The sequence below is a fragment of the Chiroxiphia lanceolata genome, chromosome 13 (assembly GCF_009829145.1).
Source record: "Chiroxiphia lanceolata isolate bChiLan1 chromosome 13, bChiLan1.pri, whole genome shotgun sequence".
Taxonomy (NCBI): domain Eukaryota; kingdom Metazoa; phylum Chordata; class Aves; order Passeriformes; family Pipridae; genus Chiroxiphia; species Chiroxiphia lanceolata.
The window spans coordinates 5107947-5132394 of record NC_045649.1 but is presented as its reverse complement, the minus strand read 5'-3'; the positions used below and the strand labels follow the sequence as shown (position 1 = coordinate 5132394).

Genomic DNA, 24448 nt, shown 5'->3' with positions numbered 1-24448 from the left:
AATCACAGCAGTTCTCTGTGAAATGCCATTCAACATAAAATATTGCTATTACTGCATTTGCTCAGGATGTCTGAGTTACTCAGCCTTAATGCTGACTCTCTGGAGAAAGAGGAATGGGTTAAACTGAAGTGAGGAGTGGCCTGTCATGGACACAAGAGGCTTTTTTTTTTTTTTTTGTTCTTTTTTTTTCTTCTTTTTTTAGCAGCTCAGTGAAGCAAGACACGAAACTCAATTATTTAAGGAAGGAGACACTGTGTCCTGCTGTATTTTGCATGTGATATATGAACTATAATCTATATATCAGGAGCACCTCATTAGATATTCAAGATGGATCACACATGGCAAGAGAAATATACTTTTAACCTAGTAAGGGGACCTCATGCAGGTGGAAAGGCTGTGATTCATGATCTGAGATAGTTTTTCGGAGCTAATTAAATGCTACTGGTTCAATTACTTAAAACCTGATCATATATTATTGCTAGCTGAAAAGAAGTTAATGATGGCAAGACATTTTTCTTCCCATGCAAGATGTGACCTGAGCTAAGAAATGATTTATTGTTGGTCGTCACAAGAAAAACTTGGAATATATCCCATTATTCTTTCTTGCTTATTAGTAGGAAAATGATTCCTCTCTCTCTCTCTCTGAGCACATTTCTTGAATGGAGAGTGAATTTCTGCATGGCTGTGCTGGATAGTTGAGGGGTAAAGTATGTTCTAGTGAACCACCAACAACCAGGAGATGTCACTACGATTGCATGTCCTGAGAGACAGTGCACTGGGGAAGTTCCTGGTGGTGCAACATAAAGGAGTTTTTTGGGTTATTCTGATAACCATAGTGGCTCAGATGAACTCCACATGAAGTCTGCCTTTGCCAAGGCTCTGTGCAAAGAGCTCTCCTGGATTGCAGCATCCTTTCCAGTCCAGTGGGGGGTAATTTTGAGCAGTTAAAGGGCATTCTGGCATATGTTGGTCCTTAATTTCGTGTCATTTCCCTAGGGATGGCTGGAAAGGTGAGTGGCATGGTGCCCGAATAAGCACATGAGTGAACACTAAACAGCTTCCCAGAAAATCCATGATTTTGGAATCAGGAGAGGGGGAGGGTAGTTTTGCTGTTTCCTAAATATGTTCAGCACCAACTGTGAAGAAATGGTAGATTTCAGTTTATTGTCTTTAAATCTGGGGGCTTTGCTGTTCACATTTAGCTGGTGGCTCAGTGAGCTACTGAAATGCTACAGTAAGAGCAGCTACTCATTTTTAGCACAATCTTTTATTCATGGGGAGTTCGTAAAATGTGCCTTTAAAAACACCATCCATAGTGCACTGTTGGGAGCAAGACAAAACCAAAAATCAGCCCTACATGACTTGAAATGTACTTTAGGTGCCCCAAGTTACAAGCAGGTGTATTATAATGGGATCTTCTGAAATACCTGTCTACATTTCCAATTGTATAAATACATATATATATGTATTTATATGTCTGACCCTAGCTTCCTACCCAAGGTGGAAACATTCTGCTGTACAAAATCTGTGCTTAAGTACTCTTGATAAAGATGTAAGTGTAGCAGTGAAATATTCATAAAGAGAACCTACAGTAATTCCAGCTTTCTTGGCTCTGACACAGACTCAAATGCATTTTCATGTGCAAGTTCCTAAGCTGTAGAACATGACCACGTGGTCTTGTTTCTAAATGAAAAGTGAGAAGAAAAGTTGGGTAAGTAGAATTTTTATTAAGGAAAGTGTCTCCCTGCAAAATGCAGCTGGTAAAGTGTTACCAGGCACCAGAAGTGTTTGTGCCTGTGACACTGAGGTACCTGTTGGGGTGAACAAAGCAAAGTGTGGGTGTAGTTGGTGCTCACAGTGTTAAGTCCGTCCCTTGTCAGGTGAAGTTTGGTCCTTTGGCAGGTTCATGGTGTTTATTTCTGGGGTTGGAACCACGGAAGTACTGAACAGTAAAACTTTGTCTTTCTTGCTGATGTTTCCCATTTTACTTTTATTCTGCTTAGTATTGGATCTTAAAAAGTCCAGGACCAGAGTCCAACTGAAGTGAGCCATCCTGTGTCCTCCCTTTAGTAATGCATGAGCTGACTAAACTTTGGTTCTTTGGGGAGGGGCAGGATGTTCAGTGGTGCCATGGAGTTTGAACCGTGTTTCTTCTGTCCTGTGTCTTGTTTTCTAATCAAACACTCCATTATGCAATGCTACAATGGCTGTCATTGCCACTGGGCATTGCGTGTGTGTGTAATGGGCAGCTGGGCTGGGATTCTGGGACTTAATCCAGCATTCAGACTTAGAAATTGTCTTGTCTTTCTCTTAATTGGAATACCATACTTTTAAATTGTATTTGGAATTAGACAAGTCTGGGGGCACAGGGGAGGTTTCTAAGCATTTGTTTTGCTTCATTTCAACAACAGTCCACAACTAAAACTGTAAAATCGTTTAGGCTCTTATTAAACCCTTCTCAGAGAGTGTTAATGAAGCAGAGTGGTGGTGAAGGATGTAACACATCCCACAGCTCTTTCCGCATGTGAATGCAAGTTTCTGTGAGAGCTGATGTTTTAAGGACTTGGGTGTTTCTTTTCAGGATGGGATAACATCAGCTTGTACAATAATGCCTTGCTAATGGAACCCCAGCATGAGGCCCCCGGGTTTGTTTGGTTTTGTTTGGTTTTATGACATTCTCATCTCACACCTTTGAGGTACTTTGGGTCTGGCATTCACACCTCAATAACCTGCTTTCCTCAGCTTTTGGGCAGCTTTGGTTAAACTGTGAACCTGTTTCTTAGCTGTATGCATTGGCATTTATTTGTGTGATTTGATGTTGCACAGTGAGGACCTGATTATAACTGTCACACCAAGAGGAGAAATCCCACTCAGAGTGGTTATCAACAGTCAAGGAGAGGGTTGAAGCTTCAGTCACTATAGATTTTTGATATGAACTGAACAGTAGAAGGAGTTGAATCCCATTATTGGAGGCACAGTTAAAAATGTTGATATTAGTCCACAGACCTCTGCTCAAGAAACCTTTGTATTATCACAACCCAAGCAATTATCTGGGAGCAACAGCAGGAACACCTCTAGAGAAGCTGGGAGGCAAAATAACCACTCTGTTAATGACTGTCCTCAAGAGGGAGCAGCACCAGAAAACAGCTGTAGTTCACTGCATACAGAAATATGGTTTGGTTACCTGGGTGAGCGCAGATGGGAATTTCCATCAGTTAGAATGAAGGTGGTGAGTGTTTTGAAGCTTGTAATGTTCCCTGAGGTCTCAGGGAACACCTTGTTATTATCAATCATTTAGAAAAGGGTAAACCCCCTTAATGGGACCTTAATATAAGAGGATAATATGAATACAAATTACCCAACAAATCCCATAGTTTCATTATTAATAGAAAAGCTGTGTTCTCACCTCAGTAAGATCTCTGTGTCCCCTGTCACCTCTTGCTTGGCCCTCAGTTCCTCGTCCCTGGGCAACATCAAGTGCACCCAGGCCATCAGCTGCCACCACGGTTGTAAAGGATTGGAACAGTCTGCCCAGGGAAGTGGTGGAGTCACCATCCCTGGAAGAGTTCAAGAAACATGTGGATGTGGCACTTGAGATCAGGGTTTAATGGTGAACCTGGTGCTGGGTTTGAGGGTTGGACTTGATGATCGTAAAGGTCTTTTCCAACCTTAATGATCCAAGGAAGTTTGAGATGGGAAGGGTTGCAGGTCGGTAGCAGGAGTGAACAGACCTCACTTAGCAGATGGTGTGTGCAGGAGTCATGCAGCTGGGGGCAGCTGTACTTAAAACAACTCTTAATGATTTTATTTTCCTTTTATTTATTTTCTGGTATACACTTAACAGCATTTGTGAGATTAACGATCAGGTGATGCCTTTGAGCAAACATACACTATCAGTGGGAGGAATCAACATTTGACCAATACTCAGGTTTATCATAGACTGGGGAAAAAGAGTGGTTTTCACTGCTTCTGCTATTTTTGTATGTATTTAAGAATGTTTCCCCTTTCTTAGTAGTTTCCTTGGTTGGGCTTTTTGCAGAGAAGCATGGTAGGAGGAACAATATTTTTTAAAAAATGGGGAAACCTGATTGTGAAATAATTCAAAAGAAAGAGTTTCTTTTAGATCTGGCTGGCTCCTGGTTTTGTTTTCACTTTGATACAGATGAGCAAACTCCCTTGTGACATTTAAGCTCCTGTGCTAAGCAGTTCCCAGGCAGGACAGCTACATGGACTCTCATGTTTGCTATACACAGAGAGTAGAGAATTAAGGATATAGTGGGCTTAGCTTCATTGTTCTACCTTTGTTATACAAATAAAATGCAATGCTAAAAATACAACATTTCCACCCCTTTTGGGACAAAAGTAAATCTAAGCCAGCTGTGACGTTTAATCACCGTTTATAGAACGATTACTTATCAGAAGCAAAGCTTGTAGTTATCTCCTTAGAGCCCATCAGCCACAATAACACTGCAATATATAGAATTTTCATCACTAGAAAAATCTGTACATACCAAAAATTACTTTTTGGTAGTTTAGTTTACTGCAGTAATGGCCAAAAGGGTGCACATGATGATAATTTTCATTTTGTACTATGTTTTGTCTAAGGATGATGGCGAAAGAATTATGCCTCCCCATGCTCCTTTCAAAGATGACAAAGGTAGAGAAATGACATGAGTGGTGAGTGGGTCGGATCTATGAAAAATGAAGTTTTAAATGTGTACTTCACTGTCTAAATGCTCACAGATGACTTGTCTCCCTATAATAACCACAGAAAATGTGTTGGCAGCACATCACAATCAATAATCCATACTCCTATTTGTGTGCTACAGGCAGTCCAATATACCCCAGACATATTTCTTACCCAAGCTTATAACCAGATTCAAATCAGATCCTACGTTTGTGCCAAAAATTGAACGGCAGCCATCTCACAGCAAATAATTCTATCTGACTGACTCAAGAGTCTTAAATTCCTAATTTTTCCCGAAGTGAAATTCGCTTTAATCCCATATTAATGTATTTGTCTTTCAGTCACCTGTAAATGAATCCCATAACCTTGCAGAAGGGATTGCACAGACAGTGGAAGGTACTGTACCTACGTAGTATTGTTGTAGGTTTTCCTGATCATCTAGATTGTGTAAGATCCTTTAACATTAATTGGGACAAGTTTTCTATCTAGGGTAATGTTGAATTTCTCTTTGAGGGTTTTTTCCACCTCTTCATCTTCAAGAGTTACAAACTCCACCAGATCCATGTTTTCCTTGTAGTTGTACGTGGTCTCAGTGAACGTCCACCCAATTAGCGCTCGGAAGCCATCGGTGGTCTGGAGGGTGCAGATGGACTTCTTTGTAAAGAGGGAATCTGGAGAGGTCTGAAGGTACGTGCACTGGAAACGGAAATCTTCCACTGTCCGTGGCTCAAGGCTGAACATATAAACCTTCCGACACTCTTTTTTCTCCAGCAGGTCAGAATTAGAGAAGTTCTGGTTGGGGATACACTGTTTCCGTCTCATTTTCTCAAGGTACCACACGGCGTTTTTTTCCGTGAAGCGGAAGACGCCGGGAGCCTGGGGCTGGTCTTTCCCCGACACAAGCTCCATGGGCTGCCACATCTGATAGGATACACCAAAGCCTCCGTCAACGATGTAGGCTTTGCCATCAATGACCACCTTTACCAGGAGATGGGTCATGATGGTGGCATATGCGTTTTGGTGGGGGTTGAACACATATGCTCCCAGGAAGCTGGTGTCGTATCCCAGGCGCTTCAGGACCCAGCCCAGCAGCTGGTTGTTTTCCATGCACCAGCCCCCCCGCTTCCTCTGCACGATTTTGTTGTAAACATGCTCCAGTTCCAAAGTAATTTTCTCGCCGCAGTGGATGCTGAGGTTTTCGAAGGGAACAGCGCGGATGTGGTGCTGGAATATATCAGTTAAGGTTTCCAAATCTTGCTTTTCAAGGGAGCCTTTATAGCCAGTTCTTGCAAAATACTCTTCAAGGTTCATGTCACCTGTAAAGGAAGGAACTGCGTTTTGGTTTGGTTTCTTTACATCAGTGATTTATGATGCTGTGAAAAGCTGCCCTGGCTCTGCCAGCAAAGATGCTTTAATCTACTGAACCTCATCAGAGCAGCTCTTAAAGGTACCAAGTATTCATATCAAATGGCTCCCCAGGCAAGGAGCAGTGCATGTGAGAGTTTGCTTTTGTCTGAGGGGCATCCCTATAGCAAACAGCTGATGCCTTTTCAGCTTCCTATCTGGTGCTTGTGAAATGGGGATTTGCTGTATTTGCATTGTAACAGCGGGGTTAAGAAGAAATAAAAGATCATGCTAGGGAGTATGTACAAGGGTTCATGAAAATGGTGTGATTTTCACCAATGGGTGAAAAATGGTCTAAATCCTCTGTTCGGTGCAAGGAGTGTCAGTGGGGGAAGCAGTGTCATCTGCCAGTTGGAGGGAGGATAATCTGAGCTCTTTACATGAGTCTGCCACTGATCAACGTGACAGTAAATTGCTTGTTCAGTACACGTCGCTCTTCCACCACTTACAAAAAGTTAAGATGATACTCCTGCACATTTTGTAGTGTCAAGTTTTATTTAGATAACTTTAGCTGGAAAAACTCTGACCTCTGAAAGAGTCACAGACCACTGATCTGCTCTGTTGCAGAAATGACTATTGTAGAAGCTCATTTTGGTGTTGGAATAATGAATCCTAATGGAAGTGAGTGACCCCAGAGACAAAGAGCACATCTGCCCTGCATCTCACAGGGTGCCTTGAAAATGGACATGGGCTGTGTTACACCTCTCTAGGCCTTTCTTAAAACTCACTTTAATCCTTCCAGAGAAGGCATGACTGAGAATTACCCAAGCCTCACACAGTGCAACCTCGGCCTGTGCTGACTCCTGACCTGCCTTGGTAGGACTCCTCATGGACAAGATTTCTGGATGAGGAACTACTCAACTTCATTCCTGCCTTCTAATACCATGAAAAGCCACTCACATTCATCTGGCTTTCAAGATGGCCCATCACAGTCCCTGGCTGGATCCTTGGTAGGTATCTGGTATCTGCTCTTTGTGAAATACACTGTAGATCATCTGCTTGGGTCTGGAGCTGGGCACAAAATGTTTTGAAGGCTTGAGCCTTTGCAAAGAGAGCACTGAGCGTTTCAGCAGCTCAGAGCTAGCGCAAAACTTTAGCTTCTTGCCAACACACGAAGCTACTCGGAGATCTTTTGTGCATACGCAGTAAGCTGAGGCTTAGACACGTCTTAGTGGCTCAGGAAGACTATTGTATTCAGATAAATTCAGCAGTGAACCAGTTACTGCAAACTGGAATTTCTCAAGATGACTCTCAGTGGCGGATTCGTGCTGTGCCTGTAGCTGGTGTAGAGGCAGCTGTCCAAAGTGCATGGAGAGCACCATCAAACCTACACTTATCTGCTGCAGAAAGGAATTTAGCTTCAAGTGATATCGCAGTGTATTGTAGTATTTGCTAAGTATAACGTAAGATTCAGGGCATTTTTGATTTGCAGAATCCAAGTATATCTGATCCTACTCGCTCTGTGAATGCTAAACAGATCACACCTGCATAAAGCTGGTTCTGGAGTTTATATTATTTGTAATTTCTCTCTGCAGCTCCATAACATGATTGATCAGCATTAGATCTGGACTGTAGGAGATGAAAGCTACTGTTCTTTTGAATTATGAGCAGGTCAGATGAAAAGGCAGGTACTGAAGGGGCAGGATACTGCAAAGGCAGGTGCTGAAAAGGTAGCCCCCCAAATGTGGCTGTGATTATGCAGAGAAAAACATCAGCAGAAGAACTTTAAAGAGCTGTTTCTAAATGTGCAAAAGAAGGTGCTCATGCAAAAATATTCCTTACCAGGATATACACACTATCAGCAATTCCATTGTTAGAAACATGTTATTTGTCTTCCTTTATCTTAATACCTCAGCACATGGATTTTCTGGGTTACACAACCTGCAGTTTGTAATTTTTTTAAAAAGTTGTTTTTATTCCCATAAAGCAGAATCTATCGATTATTAGACTGCACTTTTGCTTCCTTTGCACTTGCAATACTTTTAAATAAATTTAAAAATCTAAAAGCATCACTTCCATCAAGAGGTTGCAGTTCTAAATTTGTATCTAGTATTTATATCTAGTATTGTACCTAAACAAAAGAATCTATATCTCATAGTCAATTGAAGCCTCTCCTGAAGAGTGTAAGGTAGAAGAATTGAAATTGCATGTCACTTTTTTGCCCTCTTTAAGAGCTCCTGTTTAGCAGGTGATATTTTAGCTCTATATCCACACATTTTTAGAACATTTTTCCTAAAGAATATTGCTTACGTTATTGCCCATGACCTTTACCATCATAAGGAAAGCAGGGGGTTTGTTGCTTTGTTTGGAAGGATTTTTAAGAAAATAAACTTACCTCTTAAGAGATCACTTTTTATTTATTGTGGTATTCAGTTTCTGGGTGGTTTGTTACAGTCAGTGAAGCCAGGAGTGGATACAGATTGTGAGGGTTGTCTTTCTAAGCTCTGCTGGCCCTTGCTCCTGAATCTTAAATTCCAAGAAAGGGCAGAGTCCACCCAAAACAAATGCACATTTCTGGACTTCACTGATCCATGAGCAAATTAAACTTTGTTTCTTCTCTATTAGTAGATGTTTATGCCTTCCCCTGGTTAAGACCAGAATGAACTTGTTTTCCATGTAAAATAATTACAGTGGGCAGTTGCAAACGGCTTTGTAACTTTTTAAAATTAAATTATGGTTATTTTGCAAACCAGCACTTTGTGGTGGAGGATGGTATCTGTGTCCTGGTGGGTCCACTGAATTGCTGAGGCATTGCAGGCTGGGTGTTCCCATGCTCCATGGATGCACAAAATGACACTTCTTTGCCCTTTTTATCTGTTCAAATTTCAGCTGCAGCAGGTAGTTATTTTGGAGCTGCCACACCTAACAAATACCATCACAAATACTTATTTGCACAAAGTAATGCATTTCCTCCTTCTGCATCCTTAAAGAGTTGCAGTGCTGCTTATTTAATTCTCTCCCTGTCAAGCATGTCCCCTCTTCATTTGATGGAGGTGGAATGTCAGAGCAGGTCCTTTTTGGGAAGGCAAAGAGCACATTAGGCTACATCTGGGAAAGCACCCGAGTTTTAGGCACATCAGGTGTTCCGTGGGTCTTGTGTGGTTGACTGAAACAAGCATCAAAGTCTTTTCCTTGGCTGAAGACCGATGCTCTTCTATCTATAATACCGTCATGCCCTCTTGACATCACAAGAAGGTTTGGTCCTAAAAGTTTAGATTATATTTTGCAAAGGGTAATCTAACTTTGATTTCCCCCCCCCCCCCAGGTTTGATAGCAAAAGCCTGATTTTTGAGAACTGTTGAATCATCTTGCTTTCTATGAATTTTGCTTCAGATTTAGAGACACAGAAATATCAGACTCAGAAAAAATGGGATGTTCAAAATTAGACAGCTTCTGGGGGGTTTTAGGTGCCCTTGTATAAATAGCTCACTTTAAGTCAATTCCTGGTAAGAGAATAGGATCAAGTCTTTCAATTTATCTCATCAGAAGCTAATCAGCACCTAATGGTGTCTTGTTTTGAGACACTCTTAACCTTTCTTTTTTTCTAGTAAGTCTTTGAAAGCCAAATTCAGCTCAACTTTCAGACTTTTGAAGGAAGTGAATAATTTGTAAAACTCTGCTGAGAAGATTGGAAATAACAGCAAAGAGGGTTAGAGGTCTTCTGTGTAAAATGGTAACAGCTTCTCCTTCTGCATCATTTTGGTCTCCTTTGACGCAAAATATACCTGCAATAAAATGAGTTCCAGAGAGGTGGAACAAAATGTTAAGGAGTCAAAAAGCAATTTCTATATGAGCAAATCAGAGGTAGTAAGATGTCTTAGTCTCCAAAGTGGGAGAAGCTTAAGAAAAATTATGCAAATGGTACAGGCAGTTAACTAGCAAGGTACTTGAATTTACCAAGCTTTGTGTCTAGTTCAACTTCAGAATCAATTAATGTAATTAATGTTAATTTTAGAACTTTTCTGTTGGATACTTACAGATCCATCTAGCACAGTGCTAGAGTTAGATCTTATCCACTAAATTAGGTGGCAAGCCATGAACATTTACTGGTACAAGTTTGTTCTCCAGTACTATATTGAATTTATCTTTCAGTGTCTTCTCGAGCTCTTCATCTGTAAGAGTTGTGATGTGCACCAGGTCCATGTCCTCTGTGTAATTATACTTCATTTCAGTCAAGGTCCATCCAACTAAGCCAATGAGCCCTTCAGTGGTCTGGAGACTGCAGAGGGATTTCTTCCGAAGTATGTTATCTGGAGACACTTGTAGGTATGTGTTTAACTCCTGAAAGTCATTTATATGTCGTGGCTCAAGAGTGAATCTATGTATTTTTCTGATGTTCCCCAATCCTGGAGTGTCAGTGAAGTAAGGAGTCTCACTTTGCTCAGGAATATAATGCTTCCTTTTGACCTTCTCAAAGTACCAGGTGCCATTGTCTTCCACGAAGCGGAAGATTCCAGGCACCTGGGGTTGATCCTTCCCAGAAATCAGCCTCAGTGGCTGCCACATCTGGTAGGCACCACCAAAACCGGCATCCACAATGTAGGAATTTCCCTGGATCACCACCTTCAGCAGGATATGGTTCATCTCAGCAGTGTATGCCCTCTCTGCTGGGTCATAGCTATTCGCACCAAGAATGCAGATGTCATACCCTAATTCTTGCAAGGCCCAAAATAAAAGGTAGTTGGTTTCCAGGCACCATCCACCACGTTTCTTTCGCACGATCTTATTGTAAATAGGCTCTAAATCCAGTTCGATGGTCTCCCCACAATGCATGCTGAGGTTCTCAAAAGGAATGGCCTGGATGTGATGCTGGAAGATGGCTTTTAAGGTTTGCAAGTCTGCATCTTTATGGGGCTTGTTGTAAGATATTCTTCCGAAATACTCTTGAATGTTCATTTTGCCTGTGTGGACAGAAAAACAGCCAGTTACTGCTGAGTAGTTGTCAAGGGCTTCACTCCTATTTCTGTAACACTGGTTAACCAGCCTGCAAACATAGCCTGGGCCATTTTATTGAGGATTTGAAAGAAACTTTTGCCCCTGATAGGAGACAAATGCAGGCTAGACCTGCCTTTGCCGTTTGTATTTCTTGAAAAAGAGACAAGGATGGAAGCAGGTGACAATAATGCTTTCCCTCTCTCAGGTGTTGCCTTCAAACCAGATGGATGTCTTTCCAGTGGGAAGACACAGCACAGAGTCTCTGGCCACAGATGAGGATCCCACATGACAAAAGTTTTCTAAAACAACAGGTTTGCAGAAAAGCTGTTAAGACCATACCAGCATAAAAGTCACAGCAAGTTCCCACTGTTTCTTTTACCAGGTAAGCAATTCTTTCTTTATCCCACAGGTAATTTAACCAGAAGGTTTTACATTCATGGCTTCATTTAACTGGGATTAACATCTCAGTGTGTCACCATTTTAGACAGGCTTCCATGTGAAGTAGATTGTTGTTTTTGTAATCTCTTAAATTTCCCTGTGGAGTTTAGGCAGGGCTTTGGCCCTGGCTGTGAAAGGAAGGAACTGTTAATTTTTCTAACCTAAGGATCAGAGGAACTGGTAATTACTAAGAATACATACAAGGTGTATTCATCATCTTTTGGGGTTTTTTTACCATCTTGTACAAACAAAAACCTTCTCTCTCAGCTCGAATTATTGGAAATATTTTGCGTCTTTAGGTCTTTGATCCCCTTTCATTATGAGAAAGATGCTGTCATTGGTACAGGCTGTGTGGTCAAGGTGCAAAAGGCTCCCTGTGACACTTCTAACCCACTGACTCATCCGGTCTCTGCAAGGATTTCTCTCGCCTTTAGTTTAGATTTAATTTGGCTTTTTTCCTTGGAAGGATATTTGTTTTCCAGAACAATTCACAATCTGCTAAGGGCTGTAGTGATTTCTAAAAAGTCCTAGATTTCTTGCTCAAAGTCGGTCACGTGTTCCCTGGGAAGATTTTCCAAAAATCATTTGATGTGGATGAGATACAAGAAACTCCCTTCTGGTGACTATTCTCAGCTTTGGTCCCACTGCTCCCCCCAGCAGTTTGACCCTGTGCCCATGCCAGCACTCCAGGGAGTGCTGGGAGCTTGTGAAAATCCCACCTCAAAGCCATGGGCGGAAATGCCCCTGCCCCAGCAGATGTGCACATCAGACGACCTGATCTCTAGACTTTAACCCCAACCTTGATGCCAGCAGCACAACTCACATGACTTAGTTTGTGTTGCTCCTGATCTGCACTGGTACCAGGGTTCAGACTGGCTGATGCAAAGCCACAGGAAAATGCGGTAGAATAGAGGCCTATCCCAATAAGGGAATAAGAAACAAACATTTTTCACTTCAAAAGGACCCGAGGAGGCTACATGAAAAAACAGTAATGTCTCTTTGATACTGCATTTTGTGGGTTTTTTCCATCCCTTTTTTAGGACAAAGGCACTCATCTTCAGCAGGATCTGCTTTGAAACACTTGTAGGAAGCTATTCCCTCCCCAACACATAGTGCACAAGTATGCTGGCAGGTTCATCCTGTGGTCCTCTGGTTTATTTTTCTTTCTATTCCCACTTTTAGCAATTTTGCATAGCAAGATAGAAACACCTTTTCCCTGTGAAGGTGTTGAGCTGAATCTCTGTGACCAAGAGGGCTCCAGGAGAGCCCATTAATTAGCCTGGTGGGTGTGATACGATTGAAATTTGCCTTCAAGCAAAAACTCGATGAGTCCCTGCTCTGGTCCAGCAGCAGAAGACCTGATGCTCTCCCTATAACCCATCTCCTGTGTCTGGGTGTTCCCACTGCTCCACTGACAGCTCAGCATATAACCAGTTCCTCTCTTCTATCCATGAGCAACCTCCCAATGGAGAGCCTCCATGGGGGGCTGGCAATAAGGCTTTAGGAAAACAGATTTTGGGAAATTCTTGGCCTGTGCCTCAGTTTCCTCAGCTGCCCCTTCTCTGGCCTCATCAGTGTAAAGGCTGGATCAGAGACAGCCTTTGGTGGCTGACAAAACGTGCTCTGATCTCAGTGAATACTTAAAGAGGTTTAAGGATAATAAAGCTGCACTACAACATCAGCGACATCAGGGAGCACCCACATAAATCAGTGTTTACTCCCTCGCCTTCCCAAGGGCAGATTTTTTTTCTTGGCACCACCATTCCCACAGGGCGAGCGCTGAGGCTGCAGCAGTGAGCAAGCCCTCGCCCAGGGGAGAGTTTTTGTTCCAAAACTGAGTTGCCAAATATCCCAAGCCTCAGTTCAGCCTTGTTTACTTCTGCTCGTGCAGCAGCTGAGCTTCACTCAGCATTCATGCAGCCTGGGGGGTAGTGAGATTCAGACATTAGTTCTGCCTGCCTGGAAGAGCCCCTGGGGATCGCTGTGTCCTTCCATAATTAGGGTGAGTATTAGCAACAGTTCTTCTCTGCTAAAAATCATGAGGGACTTCCAAGGCTGGATCCTCTTGCATGTGCCTGTGCTATTTGTTTGATTTTTAAGTCATGATGTCAGTCAGTAGCTGGCTCAGCATAAAGGGGTTAGTTTAACTCTCAAAGAATTGCTGTACTTGGAAAATACCCTTGCCATGCAACACACGCTGTTGGCCCCTGTGTTCCTGTAATGGTATGCACATGGTATGCAAACCCACAGGGGTGGGCTTTCCCAAACTGAACTTCTGGGCTGACCCAAGGCTGCAGGGTGAAGTTAAAGATCAGGCACTCAGCGCTTACCTCTCAGGCAGTCAGCTCAGGCTTTCCACGCTGTTTGCTCCAAAGTTCCCAGGAAGAGCTGCACTGGGAACTGCTGCTCTTAAAGGTCCAGGCTGGCTTTACTGCCTGTCAGGGACAGTGTTATTCTCTGTGTTATTTTCAGTGTTATTCACAGCAGTAAAAGAGGTGAGAATTTCTTCTTTTGTAACAGTTTATATTCTAATTGTTTTATTGGTTTATTTATACGGGCATATGTGTAGATAGCCCTGTCATGGCAGAGAGCCTGAAAATGATCCAGCCCCCATATTGCTTACAATATTGAGTAGATTTTAACCTTCCACGTTACTGAATGAGAACTGAAGCCCTGCAGAAGTACAAAGGAAAAAAGCAGTATGAGTGTCATGACCAATTTTTGTAAGTAGTTATAACCTATAAACCCATCCCTGACCCTGCAGGTCACCCAGGGGCTTCAGTCCGTGGGGCACCTTGATGGGTGCTCCCAAGCTACAGCAGCAAAGAAATAGTGCAAATTTTGATACACATCTTATATTGTTGACACTCATGTAGTCTGGATTCCTGTTGGAAGTGACTAGTGATAGTTACCCAAGGCAAGAAGTCACTGTTTCATTGATAGGAATGGCAGCTGTTGAATTAAGTACACATATTCCTCGTGGCTGGTACCAGCCCTCCCCAAAGCAAGAAGATCAGATTTGCCAAGTCAGGTAGCTGTTTAAATCCTCTTGGGTTCAAAAAGAAGCCCTGTTCTCCAGCACCAAGGACACTGCTCCCAGAGAAGTCTGTGCTCCCTGAGCCTGCTGTGCCTTTAAGGATTTGCCTCCAAAGTTAGCGACAAGGAAAAAACAAACCAGTGCAATTGGAGATGAAGAGCCTCTTTTTTTTTTTTTTCCCTTCCAACTGCAAGTTTCATTTGGTTGCTCAGCAATAAAATCTGCCTCTGTGGGTGTGCTGAGCAGGGGCCAGGAGTGCTGAGCTGTGCTGTGGAGGGACAGCAGCCCTGGCAGTGGCCGGGGCACACGGTCCAGGAGATGTGTCAGCAGAAAGAAAGTGGGTTTCCCTGTTGTTGCCCTTCACATGCCAAATCTCTGGGGCAATGGATGTAATGCTCTACTCTGATCTTAAAGGTCTGTAATTTTATGGTTCTGTAGTCCTTGCCCTGAGCCTATGGAACAGTATAAAGTGCAAGAAACACCCAGGCGCACAGGGAGAGGAGCTGGCACAGCCCCTTCTAGGTGTTTCCTATGTCTGTTGCCAAAAAGGATGGAGCTTCTTGGCTCTGCATGGACCTCCTTCTGCTCCACAACTTTGCAAGACCTGCTTGGACTTTTGCCTGCATCCCAATGCTTTGCCCCAGCTGCCAGGCTGCTACAAGGACAAACCTCCTGAGTTTAGCTCCTTTAGCTCTTCCACTATTGCAGGGACCACAGAAAGACACAGACCACCAACAAGCCATATCCTGGGACAATTCCTTCTGATCATCTGTGTTGCAAGCTGCTGGTCCACACCATAGGAAACCCCTTTTTCTTCTGCAACCCACTACAGGATGTCATTAACATTTCATTTCCCTATGGGGTGGGAGAGCCTCATATGCTATAAAGGACTATTGCACACCCACAGCCAAGCACATATAGATGAGTTTGAACTCTGGGGAGATGGGGATTTGGGGAGCTTGTTGTGTCTCTATGAAATACACTTTGAACGTGCAGAATAGCAGCAGCTTTTATTCACCATAAATTGCTAGTTATAGAAAGCTGCACATACTGCATACCAAGTAAAAAAGGTCCAGTGAGTTATTGTGTTTTTTAAAAGCCTTCACTGCAAAATATTAGCACATAAAAATAATCAGGACAACTGCAGTGATTAATGACATTTTTTACTTTGGGAATACATACTGTAATTTGGGGGGGAAAATGTCTGAATAATTCTACCACACAATGCTTGATTTTTTGTAAATCACTTATATCATTTACTAAATTATAAGTGCATAGTTGTAATGCTTCCAAGATTTGTACATGAAGGAACATCAAGTATCTTCTCAAAGGGCAAAGTGATCACATTTGAGTAATTTCTCCTACTAGAAATCTTAGCCTTTAGGTATGTGATTAAGATTCATCGTTTCTCCTTTTATCAATATAATTTGTATCACTGCAAACACATCCTCAGTAGAACAGATATATTTCAGATAAATAATTCTGTGCCTGTTTTTGGGTTCAACCATAATAACTAATGTGCAATAACACTCAGAGTGACGAGAGGAACATGTATTCCCAGCAGTCTGCTGCTGGGTGGTAGCAAACGAAATGCTAAGGAAATGCTTTAAGTTTGAAGAAATACTGCTTTTTGGTTATGTCACTCAGAGAACAGGAGTCCAGTAAAGTCTGGAACAAGACAGAATTGTCGCTAATATTTCTTGTCATCTGTTTTAGGCCATAAATAACCTGTCCTTAAGTATTCTCACGGTGCAGCACAGGTATGACACCATCTGACTGCCACGTGAGAGGGTGTTGTGGATGCAGGAGCAAAAAGGACAGGCTCGTGGAGCAAACTCAGCACAGGATGTCTTTGTTTTTCTGGCTGTTAAATTCCCAAAATAGTGTTCATTTAAGAGGTGGATATGATTTTCCCCAGGTGGCAGCACCAGGTAATAAAGAAAGAGCCATGCAGTTCCATCGGTCTGCCCAGCTGCTCTGGGTGTGTTTAGAGAAGCTTTTTAGAGATGAAAGGAATGGGGAATGGGCAGACTGTGCTCCCTGCTAAGCACAAACAGAGGACAGTGATTTGATTGAGCTGGGAAGGAGTTATTTATACCCAAATCAAAAAGAGATGCAGGAATAGTTGTGAAAATCCATTTCTTTTCCAGATTCGTGCTAGTATGTTCTGCTTTACACTGGTGTAGATGGAAGGGAAAAGCTTAACCTTTAGAGGCTTGTCAGAAAGAGGGGGAGGAATTCCCTGTAATGCCCCTGAATTGAATTATAATTCAGGCAGTGAGTTAGAACAGAGACAACCTGCTTGTATTGACGGGTACAAATTTCTTGTCTAGCGTTATATTGAATTTCTCTTTCAGTGTTTTCTCTATTTCTTCATCTGCAAGCATTCTGATTTCCACAAGATCCATATTGTCCCTGTAATTGTACTTCATCTCAGTGAGTTTCCACCCCACCAGTGCCCGGATGCCGTCGGCAGTCTGCAGGCTGCAGATAGACTTGGTCACGAAGAGCGAGTCGGGTGCTGTCTGCAGCTGGGCATTGCAGCCTCTGAACTCTTCAATGTCTCGTGGCTGAAGGGTAAAGAGGTAAATCCGACGGCAAACTTCATCTTCCACGTTGTGGGAAGTGGAGGCACCTTGGTTGGGAACCCACTGCTTCCTTTTCACCTTCTCGAGGTACCAGGTCCCGCTCTCCTCCAGGAAGCGAAAGACCCCGGGAGTCTGCGGTTGATCTGTCCCTGAAATCAGCTCCATTGGCTGCCACAGCTGGTAGGCCATCCCAAACCCCCCATCCACGATGTAGGATTTGCCATCAAGCACCACTTTTAGCAGCAGATGATCCATTTCCTCTGGGTAGGCGTCGTGCTCCGGGACATAAACTTTTGCTCCCAGAAGGGTGACGTCATAGCCAAGAGTTTTCAGGACCCAAGACAAAAGGTAGTTGTTTTCCATGCACCAGCCCCCACGTTTCTTCCTTACTATCTTGTTGTAGGTCGCTTCCAGGTCCAGCTCAATCGTTTCCCCACAGTGGATGCTGAGGTTTTCAAAAGGGACAGCTTGGATGTGGTGCTGGAATATATCTGACATAGTACCCAGGTCTGGCTTATTGTGGGAGCCCCGGTAAGAAATTCTGGCAAAATATTCCTTGATGTCCATTCTGCCTCTGAGAGAAGGGTGGGAAAAAATAATAGGTTGTGTCAGAAGTGATGGAAGGCTCTTCCCATTCCTTATAATGGGGCACTCGGAAGAGGAGCAGGATTTGACTAATGTCTGTCTCAAAGGCAGCTGAGTATTAGCGCTGAGAGAAGCCAATGGGATGCTGCTGATGAGCACAAATGTTATTTTTATTTGCTTCTTTTACAGCTGTGATGAGAGGCTCCAGCTGTGCTAAGCACATTTCAGCAGAGTTCCTGCCCAGCAAAGCTACAAATCTCCATAGGAAGGAACAAAAGCAGTAGCAGAGATGTTTCCCTGCTAGAAACAATAGGAACTGAGACTCTCCAGATCTGAACTGCTCATGGTTTGACTCATCGAAGCAGAAGCAGAAAACAAACCCTCCCACTCTTGCAGAGCAATCCAGAGCCTCCTCTGCAACCAAACATGAAACAAATCTGTCCTGCTGTGGTATTTCTTCATTATTTAGGCAGCCTGGCACGAGCTGGTCTCACCTGCTCCTGCTCTCTGTGCCGGCAGTAGCAGATGTGACCTGGAGTGCAAAAGGCTGCTTTAGGGCAGAAAAGGCTGTGGGAGGTTTTTTGCTGCATCTGCTGTGAGCTGCCTCCCCCCAGCACAGCTTAGCTCCCCAGCTCTGCTAGTCAGAGCCCCATGCCAGCAGCAGGAGAAATCCAAGGTTTGGGCCAAAACTATGAATTTCAGGGGGTCTCAGATTTTCTGGCATCATTTTTTGGGATGCATTTGCTCCTTCTACTCATGGTCACCCCAGCAGTGGGTGTCTGCCCATGGGTAAGGGAGCAGGCATTGCCCACCCTGGGATGGCAGAGGGCTCAGCGTGAGGCTGTTTCATAAATATGGGGGTGGAAAGCAGCTCAAACCCTCCCAGCCCTCCGTGGAAGGAATGGGATTTTGATGGAGCCAAGTACTTTTGTTGTTCCTCCCCAGGCACTGCAAAAATTCAGGCAACTGTAAATATGGAGCAGTGCTGTTCAGATTGTTAACCCAAGAGGTCCCAAAATGTTCTCAAGTTCCTGTATACAACTCTCAAAGTAAAATCATAAGATAAACTCCAACAGTTCCAACAGGATTATATTCTCAATCTGATGAAAAATGGCACAGCCAAAATTGTATGGGAATTTTGGAAAGATACTTGCAGTACATAAACTAAGCAATGAAAATTAAAAATTCCCATTTGGTGCAATACCCTGGCAGAAGCAGAGGGTATTGCACCCTTTAAGATAGAAGCTTTACAGAACTCTTAACTGTTGCATCATGGCCACTCCCATGTTTCAACATCCTACAAGCAGGCCTGAGTGATCCACTGTGGGGTTAAGAGCATCAGATTTAGGGCATTCTCTTTGTCCAGCTTTTGCCTGTTCCCAAGATTTTCCCCAAAGCCCCAGAACTACAACTCTATTCATTCCTGAAAACTTGGCATAAGCTTAGTTGTTGCCGTGTGAATTTTAAACCAGCATCACCAGCAATGAGCTGTTTTTCCCTTTTTTTCTCCCTTCCTTTCCCTTTAGCACAGCAGGCAGAACACATGTAGTAACTTTTACTTGCAGGGAGAATGTTGATGTGGGCTTTGTCTGTCTGTCTGTCCGCCTCTTGCAGGTGTTTATAAGGCTGTTTTAACTGAAATAAGGCAGATGGCACAAATGCCCGAGCTGCTTCAGGCAGACAGTTGAGTAAATAAACCAGTGTATCTACGACACTGAGCAGCTGAGCTCTCCCTGCTCTGCCCTTACACCATTTCTGCTGTGTTTTGTCTCCAGCCAGATTTAACTTCCTGGTTAGACAGCGCTCAGCTACAAAGATCCAGGGGTTAAAATAAAGGCTTACCTGGAAAATCAGTTCAAGCACCAGGATACCTCCGGGGTTTGGGGGGGTGGTTCTAGGCTAAAGCAAGTGGAGTGGCTGTCTGTCCTCTGCCCAGCACAGGCAGGGCTAGGACTGCTCTCCAGCTGCTTTTCAGGGGAATGTCTTCTCCCTGAACTCGCTTTCACCCGCCTCTGTCAGATTGCAAAAGCTGAAAAAAAAAAAAAAAACCAACAAACCAAACAACCTCAAAGGGTGGAGCGTGAGAGCTGGAGTGAGCCAGCAAAGCCAGCAGCACAGCTCGACACACGTGCAAACCTGGCAGTTAGAGCAGAGGCTGCTTCACATTTTCACCTGTTTCTCTCTGTGGGGGCCAGCTCAGGCTGTCACCAGAAGGGTATGTTTTTGTTCCAGTAGCTTGCTGGATGCACTCAGGTGACACTTTTTTTTTTTCTGCCAGGTATTAGGTTACTGTTTGTTTGGAAACGTGGGGAATAAATCTTGCACGCGTTCAACCTGAGAAGAGTTTTGCACTGTTTCTGAAAATCAGCAAGATTTTGGTACAGTAACCTGCACCTGCAACCCCCTTGCCCCAGTCAGCAGCTCGAGAACTTCAGCACTGGTTTTCCTTTGTTTGCTTTCTGTGATTTACATGTATTTTTTGATTACTGTAAATGTCATAGAATATAAGGAAGCACTGGGACAGCAGTGTCTCTTCTTTGGTCTTTGCCCACAGGTATCACCTGTGGATGCCATGGTGGCGAAGATGTTTTTGGCAAAGTGATGGCTATGAAGTGTCAGCACACAGGGAGATCCATCCTTTCACCATGTTTCATGTTGCTTTTGTATCCATCAATTTTGCTTGCATTTTGCCAAGAGAAGTCTTTTTCATTCTCTGACATACACAGCTGGATTTTTTCCTGTTAGTTCTCCAAAAGTAATGCCAGTCCTTCACATTTAGTATCAATGGCAAGTTCCATTCAAACACTGATTTATTGGGATAATTAGCAGAGATAATAAATCAGATGAAGCAGACACAATAAATCAGATGAAACGGAGATATCTGTGGTAACCCATTACACAGATCCACTCCCATATCATAAATTGGCTCTTTATCATCCCATCAGTGGCCAGTGTTTGACCCCACAAGCGAGAACTGATGCCCAAGCCAAGAGGCACTGAGAGGAATGGATAACCTGCCCTTGTCAGGCTCCTCTGGGCAGGTGCTGTACATGGAGTAATCTCATCCCACAATCTAGGAGCCCCTCGTTTTGACAGAGAGAAGCCCAAAGCTGAGCAGCCAGACCCCAGTGCTGGTGGGAACCGCACAGAAAGAAGCCCTTAGACCCGTCACTGTGTGGTGTGTGAGCAGACCTGGCTGTGCTCCTTCCAGAGTCATTCGGGACCACAGATGGTGCCAAAAGTGGACACGTTCTGTGCTCCCTCAGGTGAAGTGGCTGGGGATCTGTTCCAGCTAATTTTGGGGTTCCAAAAGTCACAAGTGTTTTCTAACCAAGTAGGAGTGAAATCCGTTTCCCCCGGTGCTTGGATACTCAGCTTTTCTCAATTCCTCTCCCTAAAACGTAGATGATATTGAGCATTTTCTTCCATGTCTTTCAAATCCTCATCCCAACTCACTACCCTATGCCATTATTCCTGCATATCACTCTGTTTTTTCTTCCCATCCTGCACATTTTGGTCCCCAGGCCATTAAAACCACCCTCCCTAGGCATGCCTAAAGGCCATCGCAGGGCAAAGCTCAGTCAGGGAGCACTGAAGGGAAGGAAAGGCTGATCTTGATCCCAAAGCCTTGATGAAGTCTCTTTGCCTTTCAGCACTGTGCCAGCTGGGTTGTGGAGAACATGACCACAGAGAGAATGTGGAAATGGGAATGTCCTTGGAAAGGACGTTGCTGTCCACCTGGACACTGAGATGCCATTTCCCGTGGCAGGAGCTGAAGCTGCCTGAGCTTTTTCTAGAAGATCCTCAATGTAATTGCACTCAATTTTATTTATTTATAAATTTAAACTGCTGACAGCATTTAATTTATTACTGAAATCCTCCTCTCATCCTAACTCTCCTGAGAGGCCTCATCAAATATCCCTCCCTCCCCGCTTTAATGGAGTATTATATGCTGCAATATTTGCCTGGGGAAATAAAAGCATTAGATTCCCTATTTGGGGAAAAAGTCAAGGGTCTGCCCCCTTCTATGATCACCTCTCTGGCACACTGTATAACAAAGCAAGGTATATTAGATTATCTCATATTATAACCAGAATTCTTAATATACAAATTATCTAGTATGCTACTTAACTATCTGGTTTTGATGAGAAGATTAAAAAAGAGACTTCTAAAGTAATAAAGCAATTGAGGTGCTTTAAATGGAATTAGTATGAAATCTTAAATTCTAACACAAGGTCAGATCCTGCTGAGCTCCTGGAAAGGGAAACACTGCACACCCTGAACCAAGTGGCTGGCTCTTGCCTTTCATTTCCAAAGAGAATTTAATAGAAGCAGGCTACCCTAGTCCAAGACTGGTAAATAATATTCACGCTTATAAACATATTCATAATGGCAAAACTCCCTCATGGTTGACATTCATTGTCTTCCTTATTTAATTCTAGATATTAAATAGCTGTGGCTACATATCCTTCTGGGTTTGTATCTGCAACATCCACCACGTGAAGTTGGGTGGTGTCCATCCCACTGGCCAAAGGATGAGTCTGCAACTACAGCAGCATCTTTTGCTCATGGAACTACAGAGGGGAGCAGCTGTGCTGGACATTTCTTGGCTTTTTCTCAGTGGTGAAGAGACCAAATCTTGATTTTAGCATTTCCACTGTCTGAGGCATCTTTCTGAGGTCTGGTGACTGTCAGAAGTTTTGTCCTCTGTTTATTTTGCCCTGCCAATATGAGGTTTTTCACACAAGCCAAATCTGAGGCTGTTAATGCAGAGCAAAGAGCCCATGTTGGTCTGCAGGTCCTTCCATCCCTGAGGGTTTCAGCGTAAATGTCTTACATGTAAATGGTCGTAATTCAGCTAAATTCCATTACAAGGGGAACAATCTGCTTTTCTGCATGAATGGCTTTATTTCCTATAAGTTTTGAAGGAAAAATAGAACATTTTATGTAAGTGGTGAAAAGCATCTGCCTGTTAGGAAGAAGTTGCTTCCATTTCACAAGAAATGATCACACCCTCAACGTGCCCTTCCTGTTTCCATCTCGTGGGCCTCTTCTCCTGGAAGATGCCAGAGGTGTTGTCAAACCATGAAAATGCTGAGGAGAAAGTTCTGAAGGCTGGAAAGGAAAGTTGTGCTGGTTTCTCTGAACGTGTTGGTAGCTGGGTCTGTGAGAGCTGGCGAGCAGCTGGGGAGGCTCCAAGCCGTGATAACAACGGCTTTACTGGCATTTGGAGACAAAGTGTTGGAGAGCACTGATGAGGAAGATGAAGACAAGGAGAGCAAGGTGGTGTAAATGCTCCCATAATTAACCAGTTAATAATTAAATTCTCACTGGCTAATGAAAGTATGAGAGTGTAATATGTAATGGGGCATCAGCGTTGCTGGCTGGACCCTGAGACAGTTTCATTTCACACATCCCAATGAGAACTGTCCATCACGCTGTCAAAAGCCTACTCTGGATATTTTCCAAAGAGAAAAATTTAGAAATTTGGAAAAATTTAAGGCTGAAGTGCTGTTACAGAGCTACAGCCGGGCAAAATGGGCATCCATGGCAGAGCCTGCAAATAAAGCAGATGTTCTGTGCGGAAATACTGTTTAAAACTCTTTAATTTCACCACATTTTCACCTTTAATGTCCAGCACTCATCATGATTACCATTACCCAGGAGCTGCCCAGGTACTTCTTGGGTAATTGCAGGGCAATGCATTCTCCTATGCGGGGAAAAAAGGTCTCATTTGAAATATAGATATTATGTTGGTCTAGTCCAAAAGTCAACATAATACATCCTGTTACAATTAATTAGCTGATAATCTGCAAAAACCCTGTACAGTTGCTAATCAAATACATAAAATAGCCTGTGACCTCAGCACACATAATTCCACCCATTTAGGTACGAGGTGCCAAACAAAGAGGGTTTGCAAGTCAACAGTTTCCATCACTGTCAGGCCCAGAAATGGCTGAGTGTTCCAGCCTGTGCACCATATTGTGGCACCAAAAAATTATTGTTGCAAGATATTTTAAGAGGAAAATACTCCCTAATAATGAAAAGGTACAACAACCAAAGGAGAGTTATATGTGTATGAATACAAGGGGGTAATGAGCATTCATTCAGCCTCTGAAATTCCTTTGGTGATCCATACATATATACTATATTTTTTTATATATATAAGCTGTAAAAAAAAAATCTTTGTACATGTACCTAAATGCAGCAACAATCACCATTTATGAGCAGGGAAACTACCAGGCCCCATCCTCAGCAGGGTTAAATTGTCCTCATTCCACCACAGCCATGGAGCAATGCTGCTTCCACTCTCCTGACTTTGAGCCTGCTCCTCCAAAAAGCTCCTCTAACACCAAACTGCTGTTCCAGTGCAAAGACTCTCATGGAGTTCATTGGGAATTTGGATCAGTCATAATTCAGGCAATCAGCCTGGAAGCATGCAAAGCAGGAACAATTACACGAGTTCTGTCATTCCCATTACTCAGATTTTTTTTTTTTTTTAATTTTTTTTTTTGGAGGTAGGTGGGAGGGAAACCTTTTATCTCAGTGAAGAGTAGGAAACAGAACGTTACAGTGACAGCAAAGGGGAAAAAAGCAACTGTGCCTTTGGAAAACACATTTTCATTACAATGTACTAACATGCATCACAGAAATAATATATGTTTGTGATGACACTGTATTGCTGCCACTCCACTGCTGACTTTGGAGTGCAATTGGGGAAAAGAAAGAAGAGATGCTCTGGATTCAAAACGCTTCCCTAGACTTACCTTTATT

At 43.2% G+C, this 24448-nt stretch overlaps 3 protein-coding genes and 1 long non-coding RNA gene across 5 annotated transcripts; 1 reads left to right on the top strand and 3 right to left on the bottom strand.

The window, feature by feature from the left end:
- Positions 1-2901: 2901 nt before the first annotated feature.
- LOC116793287 (arylamine N-acetyltransferase, pineal gland isozyme NAT-10) lies at positions 2902-13830 on the bottom strand. The gene is made up of 3 exons (XM_032701023.1): positions 13795-13830; positions 8427-10992; positions 2902-6003 (listed from the first exon to the last, which is right to left on the bottom strand). Exon 3 carries the CDS (start codon positions 5996-5998, stop codon positions 5126-5128), a length of 873 nt encoding a protein of 290 aa, XP_032556914.1. The 5' UTR covers positions 5999-6003; positions 8427-10992; positions 13795-13830; the 3' UTR covers positions 2902-5125.
- Positions 9351-13897, bottom strand: LOC116793286 (arylamine N-acetyltransferase, liver isozyme-like). Of its 2 annotated transcripts, XM_032701022.1 has the most exons (3): positions 13795-13821; positions 12288-12379; positions 9351-10992 (listed from the first exon to the last, which is right to left on the bottom strand). In XM_032701022.1, the coding sequence occupies exon 3, from the start codon at positions 10985-10987 to the stop codon at positions 10094-10096; it is 894 nt and encodes a 297-aa protein (XP_032556913.1). In that variant the 5' UTR covers positions 10988-10992; positions 12288-12379; positions 13795-13821; the 3' UTR covers positions 9351-10093. The 2 variants fall into 2 exon arrangements, with proteins under 2 accessions (XP_032556913.1, XP_032556912.1); XM_032701021.1 differs by lacking the exon at positions 12288-12379 and having other exon boundaries at positions 13795-13897.
- LOC116793290 lies at positions 13254-23325 on the top strand. Its single transcript, XR_004359436.1, has 5 exons — positions 13254-13466; positions 16859-17620; positions 20229-20940; positions 21328-21483; positions 22117-23325. It is a non-coding gene; the product is annotated as an uncharacterized LOC116793290 (long non-coding RNA).
- LOC116793288 (arylamine N-acetyltransferase, pineal gland isozyme NAT-3) lies at positions 15590-19633 on the bottom strand. Its single transcript, XM_032701024.1, has 2 exons — positions 19517-19633; positions 15590-17663 (listed from the first exon to the last, which is right to left on the bottom strand). Exon 2 carries the CDS (start codon positions 17654-17656, stop codon positions 16784-16786), a length of 873 nt encoding a protein of 290 aa, XP_032556915.1. The 5' UTR covers positions 17657-17663; positions 19517-19633; the 3' UTR covers positions 15590-16783.
- Positions 23326-24448: the final 1123 nt, after the last annotated feature.

Bases quoted from the DNA above. Each gene is read 5' to 3' on its own strand.
- LOC116793287 (XM_032701023.1), bottom strand. From the start codon at position 5,998: ATGAACCTTGAAGAGTATTTTGCAAGAACTGGCTATAAAGGCTCCCTT.
- LOC116793286 (XM_032701021.1), bottom strand. From the start codon at position 10,987: ATGAACATTCAAGAGTATTTCGGAAGAATATCTTACAACAAGCCCCAT.
- LOC116793288 (XM_032701024.1), bottom strand. From the start codon at position 17,656: ATGGACATCAAGGAATATTTTGCCAGAATTTCTTACCGGGGCTCCCAC.